This window comes from Tursiops truncatus, chromosome 3 (assembly GCF_011762595.2).
Source record: "Tursiops truncatus isolate mTurTru1 chromosome 3, mTurTru1.mat.Y, whole genome shotgun sequence".
NCBI classification, from domain to species: Eukaryota; Metazoa; Chordata; class Mammalia; order Artiodactyla; family Delphinidae; genus Tursiops; species Tursiops truncatus.
In genome coordinates, this window is record NC_047036.1 from 132,278,788 (window position 1) to 132,293,372 (window position 14,585).

The window sequence follows — 14,585 nt, forward strand, 5'->3', positions numbered from 1 at the left end:
GTGCATCTATATAAACTTTTTAAGTTAATTAAAGCATCCCTATTCAAGAGTCAAATTCTTTTCTTCCTTTATTTGAAATGTGTGGACTAGTCTTACAATAACAATCTCTAAATGTAACTTGCTTCCAGAGAGACATACAAGTGAATCTGGCTAATAAAGTAGGAAGGAATATGCTTACAGTTTGATTGTTATGCCAAAGGGCATCTGGAGACTGGGTCACAGTGCCATACCCATCTGCTCAAGAAGAAGGAAAATGAATTAGAAAGACAAAAAGTATTGAATTTTCACTGCAAACACCAAATATATTCACATTGCCTTCTGGTAATGAATGAAAAGTTGAATAATCATATAGCTAAATGCTGTGGGCTTGCAAGAGTTATACCAAGTTACTAACATTTATTAATTTAACCTGTAAGGTTGTGCTTCTTAAACAGTTTTGTCATGGACCCTTCCAAAATGAACCCTTTTTTTTTCTCTCTGTGGAAAAAAATGCACGTACACAGAAAGTTTACCTACAATTTTAGAGCAGTCATAGTGGCCCATTATCAGAAGTAGGTTAAAAATTGCCACTTAAAGTTATGTAATTAATATTTTCATGACAGCTAAGAAGCTGCCAGTGAGGATGCTCAGAGGCCATTGCACATCCAAAGAGCAGAACCACCCCGTTCAAAATAGTTGTTACATTGGTTTTATATTCAAAATGTGTGTGAAATGTACTAAGATATCTGAAATAGGTGGCATCCAACTCCTACATTATATGCCACAGTGCCTAGACATTGTTGCAGAAGTGCTTTAGAAAATACGTTATATCAGCCCCAAGGCCAAAGTATCTTATACTACCTAAAACCCCAATATAAAAGGATATCATGCCTTAAAGTTTTGAATATCCAAATTTTAATAGTGTTTAAAATATCTCGTTTGTCATACAGAACATATACTGTTGGCCCTCCTAAGCAACTAGGTCAAATACAGGTCTCTTTTTACTGACCACTTTACATCCTTATACCAATTTTTAAACCCCATTTTATAGATGAGGAAACAGATCTGAAATGGTTAAAGTTTCCAACTCTAGTAAAAGACAATAGCCTCAGCTCATAACCACCACACACATTGCATTCCCATTCGGTGAAAATACTGCAGGTCTTATGAATTCTCTAACTACTGACAAAGCTATAAAAATGTCACTGTCTGGGCTTCCCTGGTGGCGCAGTTGTTGAGAGTCCGCCTGCCAATGCAGGGGACACGGGTTCGTGCCCCGGTCCGGGAGGATCCCACATGCCGCGGAGCGGCTGGACCCGTGAGCCATGGCCGCTGAGCCTGCGTGTCCAGAGCCTGTGCTCCGCAACGGGAGAGGCCACAACAGTGAGAGGCCCGCGTACCACAAAAAAAAAAAAAAAAAAGTCACTGTCCAGTGGCAATGAAACTGGACTAACTATATCCCCTCAAATTTTTACACTTTACATTACTGTGTCTACATTTTATTCATTCCGACACTACTTCTTAGAGAGCCAAAGACAGTATCTACAGTCTAGGCTCTGTGTATGACTTGTGTTATAACCTTAAGTAAGTACTTCAGGTACAGAATGGGTGATGTTGCAAAAACAGCATAAAAAATAAATAAATAAAAACAACATGGACTTGGGTCAGATAAAACTTGACTTCAGTGCTGACAATGTCCCTTGGCAATGTGACCTTGATCAGGTCCTTTGCATATACATTTATGTATGTATGTATGTATATATATATATTTATATTTCTAGCTGGGGTAACCTTGAACTACAAGCTGTTGATAGCACTTGTCTGTCTCATAAAGTTGTCACATTGGAAGATACACTAAACACCATATTAGACAAATATCAGCTATTACTATTATGTTATAATGAAAGGAGCAATAGGGGGAGGAACACAGTGCAGTGGACTTTCCAAACATCACGTCCTTCCTTCCTCACAAACACGCAAAATGAGGAATGCAACAACTGCCCATGGGCACGCAGCCAGTAACTGGCAGTTGAATTGGAAGCTATCAATCCCCAAAGCAGAACTAAAGAGCCTCCCCAGTCTGGCAATGGCAGTAAGGAAGGTCTGCCCTGAAAGAATTAAATGAGGTAATATATGACAGTTTGCTGGCACATCCATCTGTCAAAAGGTGGGTAGCAGGCCATATGATGCCCAAACTTCCTTCCAGATTAACATTCTTTGCTTTGTGAGGCTTTAACCCACGGAATTCTGACTGGGGCACTGTAAGGATTTGGCTGGAGAGCCTCACAGACACTGACAAGATGGCAGCAGTCACAGAAGTCATGGGGACACAGCTGCTCCAATGTCTGTTCCATTCTGGAAAGCTCTACCCTGATCAGGTTTTAGTGACATATTTTAGAGAACAATTCTCCACTCCTACTTTCTTCTTCCTCATCGCATAAAAGTGTGGGTTGCAGCTGCTCCTACTGCTGTTACTTTGTATTTTAATCTACTTTCACTTTGTTTCTGTGCCCGGAAACAGTTCACACTAAGGAGTCCACTTTCAAAACCAAATGTCACCATGAGCTAATCCCAAGTGAATTGGTCCCTCTCTGAGTTTCACTTTGGCTCCATTTTAAACTAACCAGCTTGCGGGAATGACTGGCAAAAGGTAGGCCATACTGGGGGTCCACTACAGATTGGCAACTCCTGAGCACGATGAGTCATGTGCACGGGGAGTCTTGCAAAGCTTCACCTTGTTTGGATGTATCACAGGCACAAGGACACATAAGCTAGCTCTGCATTACAAAGGGGTTCTGCATGTGGCACTCCCCAAATTTACCACCATAGGTAACAGAGGTAGCTGGTAAAGATGACAGGACTCAGCATCACCTTTCTCCATCACAGGAAAGACAGGTCAATCTTACATCTCAAAAGAATACGTACCTACCCAAATTGGGGAGAGTGGGGAAGACTTTTGTTAATTATTAATTAAACTAATATTTAATTCCTTGAGGTCCCTTTAAGGTGACAGTACTGTCCAATGTCTGAGTCTTGGTAATGAGCCCCAAAGCAATGTTCTTGGTACCTTGGCTCCTTCTGCAGTGGGGTGGAATAGCAGAATCTCAGCGGGGCATGCCTCTTTGGTGCCAGTGTCATGTGTCCTCAACCCATCTCAAAGTGTCCATGTGAAATGAAAACTTGACAAGGCAGAAGGGGAGCCTTCTGGCTCTACATAGCCTCTGGGTCTTAGAGGAAGCATAAACACAGGTGACCAGTTTGGTCCGGACCAGCGTAGTTTGGATTTAATTGTTTTAAGGCTCTGGCCCAAGGGAGTAAGCCCAATACTAAGTTTGAAGTCAAAGCTGGTTCATTTAATTTAGAAAAATACTGATATGCATGTGGATGTTCCCAAATCATATAAGCTGTCTATGCCGCTCAGTTGTATGTATTTCTGGACATTCTAAGTAATAGTCATAATTGCCACTAAATCTATCACTTACCTTTTAACTGTGTCCCAAGATCTTTATCTCATTTAATCCTTGCAAGAATTCTACAAAATCAGTAACATTCCATCCATTTTACAAAGGATAAAAACTGATTCAAAGAGGGTAAGACGTTTGTTCAAGTCGCATAGCTGACTGGAGTAGCCAGTGTTGGCACTCAAGGCAGATCTGTCTTATTCCAGAATATGTGTTCTTAACAATGTGCCGATGTTCATCAAAATTTGAAAGCTCCCAGGTGTTCAGGAAAGAAACGGAAGTTACCTGTTGAGCAAGAGTGCGATGGGGAGCCGGTTATATTTGTTTCTTGCTGTGTGGTAGGCTGGGTTTCCACTCTCTGCGTAGGAGAAGATAAAGAAGCTACTGGAATGACAAGAATGGAAGACTGGTGTTCAATTTGTGGAGGAAAATTTCCACCCCCAAGAAAAATAAAAAACAAAACTACAATCAGGAGTTACCCTTTGACTTTCTTAGAAAATATTCAAGGATGGCCTTCAGGCAGTATACTGCCACATAGGTATTTCATTATCATGAATAAATCTGATCTAGAGAATGATCTGGAGAGCTTATCAGTAGACAGAATTATTTCACTTTTTATACTCTTAGGATCCCCCTGAAGCCTACAACAGTGCATCTTATGTAGGACACCCAATTAAACTTTTATTCATACCAATGACGTTGCACTTTTGTGGACCAGGGCCTTGAGGTGGGCACTAATCCACTCTCCCCGCTTCACAAGAACCCCAATCTGGTTTTCCTCACCTTATTCAAGTTCCTAATTATCCATCCGCACATCTTTCCAGGGAGATGCACACACTGACCAGCATGGAAAACATACTGAGAATATTTAATTCCTTGAGGTCCCTTTAAGGTGACAGTACTGTCCAATGTCTGAGTTTTGGTAATGAGCCTCAAAGCAATGTTCCTGGTACCTTGGTTCCTTTTGCAGTTGTGTTTTGGTCACTCTTTTTTTTTTTTTTTTTGTGATACGCAGGCCTCTCGCTGTTGTGGCCTTTCCCATTGCGGAGTACAGGCTCCGGACGCGCAGGCTCAGCGGCCATGGCTCACGGGCCCAGCCGCTCCGCCGCATGTGGGATCTTCCCGGACCGGGGCACGAACCCGTGTCCCCTGCATCGGCAGGCGGACCCTCAACCACTGTGCCACCAGGGAAGCCTCCGGTCACTCTTTTTATAAGACTGATTTCCTGTGTTATCTGATTCATCTTCCATTTCTCACCAAAAAGCTTCACCAAGAGTTCTCAGGGTTATGTTTCCTTTTCCTTTCTTGAAATCTCTTCTTTATTTTCTATCAGACATTTCACTTTACCTGCAGAGTTGACCACTTGCCTCTTAATAAGATCTTTACATCCCTTCCTCTTAGAGCACCACAGAAAATCAGAGCAAGTTAGTGGTGCTGGCTGGACAAGAGTTCCCAAACCTGGGCTTTCCTCATTGCCTCTCACTGGTCTTTCTATTTCCACTCCCCCACCATGGTCTTCACATTTCAACATCATCTCTTCTCTTGTTTTGAACTGTCTTTTGTTTTTGGTGGGGTTTGTTTGTTTGTTTTTGCTTTCCTCTAATGCTCAAATCTGTAACAGTATGTGGCTCTCTTTAGGAACTATAGGAATTAAGAACAAGATGAATCAGAAAGTCAGATGATCAGCGTCTTCAGTCAACTTAAATCCGTGCAAAAGACCTCTTGAGCTTAACTTCATCTGCTAGTTTGGGTCTTTGTGGTCATCTTTCTTTTCTCCTCTGCTCCTACAACTTTATATCCAACCAGTGCATGAATATTTTAGGCAACTAGCATGGACGGGGCACAGAGCACAGAGAGGGAATGGATGTAAAGATAAATTCCCCTGCCCTGGATCTGCTCCAGTGTTCACCTCCTTTCTATACTGTAAAGTTCAACTCTAAACTCAAACTCTTTAGGAAACTATCAGGATGCCTATAAGACTCAACTAATACTATCCCCCAGGAGGTCACATAAACCAACACTTTCCTTCTGAAACTCTGTTTTAAACAAAGGCCGTAACTTACACATGTTCACCAAACAAGGAGCACTAAGCCATCCGCCTCTGCAGGCACAAACTATTAAGAAGCTAACTCAATATTGAGAAAGTCAACAGATGCTCTAGTGTGTTCGCTGCCTGGAACAAAACTATTTTTCTTACAAAGTTTTATGGCTCTAAAATCCCAGTTTTAACCTAAAGACGTCTCTTTAAAACTCAGTTCAAAGTCCAATCCTTCAGATCCCTCCTGGTTGAATATAGACATGGTTCAACGGGAATGAAGGGAAATCGATATGTTCCATCAGACTTTTTCGGCTAAAAGGTTGTGATATTTGTGTTATTCCTCAGGATCCAGAGCCACTTTAAAGTGCCAAAGGGTTGTGGAGGCTTTGAGAACCTCCACTAAAAAGTTACATTTTTAATCCAAAAAATAGAAAGTTTGAACCTAAACATGTCCTCAGAATGGCAAGCTATTTCCCCAGCTTTAAGTCAAATTATTCTCCACTTGTATTAACCTAAACTTTAATCTAACATAAAGTTGAACTATGAACTATGTAGCCAGAATTGAAAAAACAAACGTGTGCACTCTAAATCCCATAAGTCCTTAAATCTGATGTTTACTTTGTCATCAGCATAAATAGCATTACTCTGCTACATAAATAAATTAAAGGATGCCAGAAGCAAAACTGTGTAAGTCACTGACACCCTGAAAAGACAGGGTAATTGTATGAAGGCTTTTCCAGTGAGAATGCCAGATCAGGACAAATTCATCCAAACATAAGCTCTATGTTCATAATAGAAGGCAGCAAAGGCCCAACATTCAAATTAAAGGGGACAATCTTGACTCAACCATTTTCTATTCGTATGACTGTCAACACTGAACTTAGACTCTGTGCCTCGGTCCTCACAAATGTAAAATAGGATTGAATCACACCTACAAGGCATAGGATTGTCATAAGAATGAAGTGGCTTAATACTTGTAAAGCAGTTAGCATGGTTCTAGAGTAAACATGAACTTCACTGAAATCTTATCCTCAAGTGTTGGGTGAGACTTCAGAATGGATTAAATGATCTCTATTCAGAGCTCCTTGTAAGGACAGGATCTCATTCACCTGACCCTGTTCTGGCATTCCCTATTTTTCCTCATAAGTCTGTGTTCAACTGGGCCAAATCCCCACCATCCTCCTTAGATGTCCAAGATCAGTGGTCTGGCTTTTTTATTTCTTTTTTTTTTTTTGCTATTAATGAATTCCTTTGAGAATCTGACAAAAAGCTATAGGGTCTCCTCACTCTGAAGATGCTTATACATACAAAAGGTGAATATAACATGGGACGGAGGTTCACAGATTCTGTGAAGCCAGGTTTGGAAGCCTGTTCAAATCCTTACCCCAGATTGCACTTCTGCCTTAACACAACACCCTGGATGGTCTATATCCTCCCTTTTAAAGCCTTCTGGGCTCAGAAGCACATCTGTTTACCTGGCTGGAGGTTCTCTGTGGGTGCTGGCACTGGAAGAGCAGAGGTAGAGGCCCTCGTTGTTGTTGGAGCAGTGGTGACCATCATTGTTGGTAGAGCAGTAGTGGTCGTCATTGGTGGTGGAGTAGTAGTACTGGTAGTTGGTGGTGGAGTAGTAGTAGTGGTAGTTGGTAGAGTAGTAATGGTGATCGTTGTTGTTGGAGTAGTATTAGTGGTGGTAGTTTGTGGTGGAGCAGTAGTGGTCGTCATTGGTGGTGGAGTAGTAGTGGTGGTAGTTGGTGGTGGAGTAGTAGTCGTGGTAGTTGGTGGAGTAGTAGTAGTGGTGGTCATTGGTGGAGTAATAGTGGTCATTACTGTTGTGGTAGGTGGAGCTAGAAATCAACATGAAAGCAAGGATTCATCAAGCAGCAGGAAACAAGAGTCATGTGCTGGGCCTGTGCACCAACACAACCACTGGGACTGTGCCCAGGCAGAAGTGAGCACTTATCTCCCATGAACTCAGAGTTCTCCTCACTGGTCAACTAGAATATGTGACTGAGGAGGGAGTGAAGACATGTTCACAACAAGGAAACAGCTGCATTGAAAGGAGTATATATGGGGAGGTTTGGAGATAAAAAAATGACACCTGGGATTTGTATCGAAGCCCTTTGAAAAGACTAGTCCCGCATATCAGATTTACGTATCTTCATAAACGTCCGTGGGGTAGGGAAAAAAGTCTAGAGCCCGAAGCCGTGTTTGTCCTCAGTAACGTGTGACTAGGAACTAAATAGTAGTTCCCAAGAACCAGAATATTTACCAAACAAATAGCATTCCGTTCAGTCAGTCCTAAGGGTACCCTCCCAACAGACCTGCATCCTAAATGTGGATTAATTCACACCATTAACAAACGCTAGATAACACAGATGCCTTGTGCATTTGGTTTGAAGGTGGACTAGACCTTTTAAGGTTCCTTCCTTCCTAAGGGATAATAACAAAAGGTAATGACCTTGTCTCTTTCCAGAGTCAGAAATGGTATAGGACTCCAAACCACTTACTGAAGTCCTCAGAGCTACCCAGAGAAAGAACTGCAACTAGGATTAACCCAAAACACAGTGCCTGGCACAAAAGCAGAAATTGTAGGATTGAATCAAGAATGTGTACTTTTGGGCTTCCCTGGTGGCGCAGTGGTTGAGAGTCCGCCTACCGATGCAGGGGACACGGGTTCGTACCCCGGTTCGGGGTCCGCGGAGCAGCTGGGCCCGTGAGCCATGGCCGCTGAGCCTGCGCGTCCGGAGCCTGTTGCTCCGCAACGGGAGAGGCCGCAGCAGTGAAAGGCCTGCATACCGCAAAAAAAAAAAAAAAAAAAAAAAAAAAAAAAAGTAGAGGGCATATTTAAAAAAAAAAAAAAAAAAGAATGTGTACTTTTTTCTCACCAGGCATCTTTTTTGCCCACAAGAAGTATTCTTAAATTTCAACTCTACTAACTATAAATTAGAAGCTCAAATCTCTTGAATAGGAGACAATTGGTGTGAAAACTCTTTTGAGGGATTGACGTCAATTTAGTTTGGAAACTAACTAATTTTTGCCTTAAAGAAGAAAAACGTTTTTTTCAACAAATATTTATGAGTGTCTATTATGTACAAGGCATTAGTAAATGTTTTAGGCTTTGGGGGTCCTGTGATCTCAGTGGTAATTGCTCAACTCTGTCAGTGTGAAAACAGCCATAGACAGTATATAAACTAATGGGTGTGGCTGTGTTCCAATAAAACTTTATTTATAAAACTGTTGGTGAGCCTGTTTTATAATCTGATCTGGTCCTAGGGCTACAGTTTGCTGACCCTGCTCTAACAGTGTAGTTAGAGGTTTTTAAGAAGAGTGCAATCCAATCCCCTCCCTTCAGTTTGAAATCAAATCTAGAGAAAAAAGGAAGCAAGCAAAAAAGTCTGATCAAAGGCTATAAAAAGGAAGAAACCTAACTGGCTTGTTTAACTAATGTGTCTTCCTCAGTGGTAAGTATTTTCTGAGGAAGAATCTAGGAAACTAAGGGTAGAGGAGCTGCTGAGGAAGAGCCCTAACAGAAGGTTGAAAAGTAAGCTGATTCTGTGAAAAGTGCGAGAAAACTTAAGCAAAAAATTGGATTGGAGGCAGAGAGTCACTTTGGCTCAGTTACGGACCCGTTTCCCACTGGACAGAGCAGTGGCTTTGTAAATATTCATCTATTAAAGAATTTCTAAGCACTCTAAAAGTCCCCTACTGGGACCTCCCTGGTGCTGCAGTGGTTAAGAATCCGCCTGCCAATGCAGGGGACAAGGGTTCGAGCCCTGGTCTGGGAAGATCCCACATGCCGCCGAGCAACTAAGCCGGTGCGCTACAACTACTGAGCCTGCGCTCTAGAGCCTGAAAGCCACAACTACTGAGCCCGCAAGCCACAACTACTGAAGCCTGCGTGCCTAGAGCCCATGCTCCGCAACAAGAGAAGCCACCACAATGAGAAGCCCACGCACTGCAATGAAGAGCAGCCCCCACTCTCTGCAACTAGAGAAAGCCCGTGCGCAGCAACGAAGACCCGACACAGCCAAAAATAAATAAATTAAAACAAAACAAAAAGAAACAAAAAAGTCCCATACTAATTTCTTTCTCTATCCTTTTTAAAAAATATTCAGCCAGACCAATCAGATAATTTCACAACTCCAAGAATAATCTCTTCTCCACACGTTGCCTCGTCACATGTCTACAGCTCCAGCCTCTTTTGGTGTCTTTAAATTGCCTCCTACACATAGGTTCCCCAGAGTCAGCTATTTGCTGCATCAGAATTGACCTTATTTTACCTGCCTTTATAAAGGACACAAGCCAAGTACAAAAGTTGGGAGATTGCAATATCAAGTTCATTTAAATCAAAAAAGAGTCATAGCTTATGAAGGCCACAGGTATTGGATTCTGTTGTCAATAGAAGACTTTAGTGGGAGAAGGTTCATTAGGTAAGAGCATCAGAAACCAGGAAATCCTGAAAAACCTGCTCCTTTCATCAAATGGCAAGAAAAATTAGGATGTCTACATCAAGATGGAAAAATGTAAACTTCCCAGATTTTTGGATTTTATGAAATTCTTAAAAGGAACAGGTGAACGTTATTGAGATGCAAATGTTTTCATACTGCAATAAAGCTATTTTATTTTTTCAACAGTCAATTTAGTGATATGGTGTGAAATATGCTTCAAAAAATCCAAGACAGGACAGAGGGAGGGGGTGAAACTATATAGGCTTATACAATATATATGCAACAAGACTGAGTTGATGATTGTTAAAGCTAAATGATACATCTACTTGACAGGACCTTATATTACCTATTTTATATGTATGAATTCTCTATAAGTCTTAAAATGTTAAGACAGGACACTTGAGAATTCTTCTAAGACATAACCTCAGAGAAAATGGCAGTTCTTCAAGTGGAATAAATTTACCTCCATAAAAGTGTTCACTATATTTCACTGTGGAACAGTGAATGCTTTTTCATGAACCAACTAGCATTTTTGAAGCACTGCTTTAGGAGATAGTTTGCTGACTGGGAAGATCTCTAGACTATGGTCTTGAATCAAGGTTAGTCTTTTTTTTTTTAATTAATTTATTTTTTATTTTATTTATTTTTGACTCTGTTGGGTCTTAACACTTCATTCTACACTAATAGAAGTTATCCTATTCCAAAAGTTATTAGAAAACAAGATTATAGGAACCTCCTCTTTCCCTAATAAAGGAAGACAGTTAATATCAAACAGAAAACTCTTATCTCTGGGAACCCACAGGAAGTAATTAAAGGAAGGAGGAAGACAAGCTCACCTGGCTTTATACTCAAGTCTAGGGTGATTTTTATATCATTGAACCACCCTTTCTTCTCAACACGGCAACAATACAAGCCACTGTCAGCCTGGGCTGCATTCTCTATGGTCAAAGACACATCCCTTTCACCAATGTTTCCGTTTAGCTTATAACGTTTGTCCTTCTGAAAGGTGACACTGTATCCATTAGTCCAGATAATGTCACTTCCACAGCGAGTTAAAGGACATGCCCCTCGGCCCCAGCACATGCTCGTGACTTCTCCACCATAGGTGCAGGGTAGCCTGACAGACTGACCCTCCACTCCAGTCACTCGTGGGTAAGACGTTACACCATCTGTAAATAAAGAGAAACCTGAGCATGAGGTCTCAATACTTTAACTTTAATTTCATTCTCATTTTTTTTCTTTATATAGCTTATTTGGTTTGTAATCATCTGACTGTATCTTGAGTTTTAAAATTTAGTATAAGCATTTTTCTATGTTAACATATTCTTTAGCAGCGTTACTATTTACTAGATATATCTGTAGATAAAACATCATATAAACGTTTTCCTGTATTCAGGATTATTTCCTAATAGGAAAAGATTTCCAAGAAAGAAAGTATCAGGATAAAGGGCAGGAATATATTCAGTCTCTTGGTGAATATGAACAAATTTCTTTCCAAAAGGTTTGAAACAAATGATACTCCAGTAATGCATGAGTGTGTGTGTACTTCATCCTGTGTTTGACAGGTATCTGCTTATTTAATAGGTAATACATACATGCGGCTTTTCCTCTCCCCTAGATTCAATCACTGTCTCAGTTGAAATCTGTTTTAAAAAGTCTATTGCATTTAAAGTTTTGATTTTCAATTTTTATTGCAATTTTAAAAATTGCTATTGCAAATAAAGTCACCTCACAACTCCTCTCTTATTTAAAAAAAAAAAAAAAAAGCAGAGCTAATGTTTTACTTAAAGCAGCATTGACTAGAAGGCAGAAGCCTAGTAAACTCTTTAGAAATCAGTTCTTAGAAAAAAGGGTTTATAATAGTTTCAGGAGGAACTGAGGCTTATCATGCTTTACGATCAATCCAAAAAATTTAAGGAGGGATCCTTTCTCGTGAGTTGATGACAGCCCTGCAATGCAGGTGGTAAGGTCCACTTACCCAGGTGAAACCAAAAAATCGGAGAATATTCAATCAAATACTAAATTTTGCCTCTTAAAAATAAATAGGCAGGAAAACTCTCTCCTGTGGCAGTGGCTTAAAAAACCCTGCATTGCCAAATGCAGTCTGGGTGGTCCTTGAAAGAAATCTGAGATTCAACAGTTAATCATAGTTAGGACTGAGCTGTGAGTTTGGGAAATGCTCTGGGAATAAAACACTCATTGTTACATAAATTAAGAGTCTATATTTTTCACTGTAATTCTGATAATATTTAATTTTGCTTAATGTCATTTTTGGACTACAAAGGTAATACATGCTAATTATAAAAATTTAAGTTTTAGAAGTATAATTTTAAAATGTACTTTCCTCACATTCCCACCTCTAGAGATTGTTTTTAAAACTTAGGATATGTCTATTTCTAAAATTTTTCCCTATCTCACAGAATGTTTTGAATTAACATATTTTTCTTTTTAAATTTTTTTTTTGGCCACACCGGGAGGCATGTGGGATCTTAGTTCCCCAACTAGGGATCAAACCCTCGCCCCCTGCTTTGCAGTCACGGAATCTTAATCACTGGACTGCCAGGAAAGTTAAAATATTTTCTTTTTAAAAGAAATAGTTGCACATGGTTAAAAAAAATCAAACGGCACAAAATGGTACAATAAAGCACTCGTCTCCTTGCCACCCTATCCCCTTTTCTTCTTCCCGTCCCCTTCCACACCGTGACAACAACTGTTACTCTTTGCTACATACACCTGAGTAGTTCATGCATACACAACCATCTACCTACTCCTTTTTTTGGTTTCAACACAAATGGCAGCACATGTCATCCTGTACTGCATGGTGCCTTGTTCACCTACCCATAGATTTTGTAATTCTTAGCATTTATGCAATTTCTTTGGTTTAAGGTGTCAGCCTGGTTCTTTGGTCACTAGTTGACCCCATTACCTTCCAACAAACCCCAAGAACACCTACCCTCCCCCACCACCCCCACACCCCCACACACACTCCCCCTTCCTCAGCGCTTCCAAAGTACAGCCCACCTATTCACTTACCTGTCAGAAGGAGTATGAGGCCCAGGATGGCTACCCACGGATGCATGATGGTATCGGCCTGAAGGAAACACAGAGCACGCTGGTTGGTGTGCCCCCAAACCAGATGGTATCAGAACGAGTCTTAATTCTCAGATTGCAACTTCTCCTTTCACCCTGATGGGGGGAATCACATAAGACTACCTGCTGGAAACAAGACCATGCAAAGGCTTCAGGTCTGTTGGCTCCAGGTGACTGAGGGCTCTGACCCTTCCAACAGAAAGGCAAAGGTGTCCTCTGAAGCAGTCCCCTCTTCCCCAGCTCCTTTCCTATACTTAGAGTCCAAACTGACTCCAGGTGCTGACAGAGGAGATAAGGGAGCAAACAGGAAGGAAACCAGAGGCCGGCTTAGCCAAGGACACCAGAGCAAAGACCAGACTTCCCGTGGCAAAGGTGCACTTACCCTTTGCCTCGAAGATGAGAGTCAGCTGGCCTTCTGGCGAGGGCAGGGGACTTCCTTCCTGCTCTGTGGCCACAATGGCTAGTCTCCAGCCTCAGTCAAATTGTCAAGCGCCCACTGATATAAAAACGTACAACATGAGAGTTGTGAGTTTCAGTTTTCTTTGGGGACTTACTGAGGACCGTCTTTGGCCCAGGAGACTGCCTTTCAGAGAGTTCTGAGGAACCTCTCCCAAGAGACAGAGGTGGAGAGATAAGCATATATATGATTTTGGAGAAGTACAATCAGGCACACATCTCGGTAGAAGGTCGCCGCTGGTCACAAGGAACAGATATCTCAGTTCTAGTGCTTTTCTAAGTACGGGAAGATGAAAGAAAGTTGGATTCATAAAATTTTCTCCTGAAAACATCTAACTATCTGAAGGCCTGTTCAACCAGTTTTCCCAGAGCACAGAGTGCCATTCCTGATCACTGCCCTGAACTCCTTTCAGGGTGTATTGAACATCAGGGACTACAGTGGCTAGTGACTTAACTCTTATAGAATCAGATGGAGAGTGACACTGTATAGCTGGCAGTGCCCCCTCATGGTTATAAATTCAATCATTATTTGGGAGGCAATTCAGGACCATTTTATCCCATGGTGCTAAGAATACTCTTTCCTCAGTCAGGCCAGGATTCTGTTGAGATCCTCAGTTTGCTATTATTGGACTAGGCACGGCTAATAGTAGCTAAAAGTCTCTGGACCACCTGTCTTACTAGTCTGCTATGGTCCAGGCAAAGATTCCCTCTTGTTGCTTCTTCCCATATCGAGAGTTACACTATTACAATCTTGAGTTCATAAAGAAATATATATATGTGTGTGTCAATCATTTCAAGTTGCCTAGTCATCATTTTTATCAGAGGCTCAGTCACACGTTTGGTAATGCAAGAAACAACCACCTTGTAAAATACGCAGAATACAAATAATATAGCTAGTAGCATTAATAGGGTCATAAGTAAATATTTAAGCCAAGCGCTTCCATTAGGTGCGGTCCAGTATATTCCCAGCTCATCTGACTCAGTCTCTCCTTACCAATCGCTATCTTAAAAGTAATGAAACATTGGTATTGTTCATAAGGCACCCGGCCTAATTTCCTAGTGTTATTAGGTTGATTAGCCTTAGTTTGTTCCCAATATAAGGGAGCCTGTTCC

At 41.2% G+C, this 14,585-nt stretch overlaps 1 protein-coding gene across 2 annotated transcripts in view; it reads right to left on the reverse strand.

The window, feature by feature from the left end:
- HAVCR1 (hepatitis A virus cellular receptor 1) overlaps positions 1-14,585 on the reverse strand; it is a 45,879-nt gene that overhangs the window by 14,141 nt on the left and 17,153 nt on the right. For both annotated transcript variants that reach the window (XM_073802752.1, XM_073802753.1), the window contains exons 2-6: positions 12,960-13,017; positions 10,763-11,095; positions 6,954-7,322; positions 3,726-3,824; positions 179-234 (exon numbers count right to left, since the gene is read on the reverse strand). In XM_073802752.1, coding sequence (XP_073658853.1) covers positions 179-234; positions 3,726-3,824; positions 6,954-7,322; positions 10,763-11,095; positions 12,960-13,017 — 915 coding nt within the window. The remainder of the gene's footprint in view (positions 1-178; positions 235-3,725; positions 3,825-6,953; positions 7,323-10,762; positions 11,096-12,959; positions 13,018-14,585) is intronic.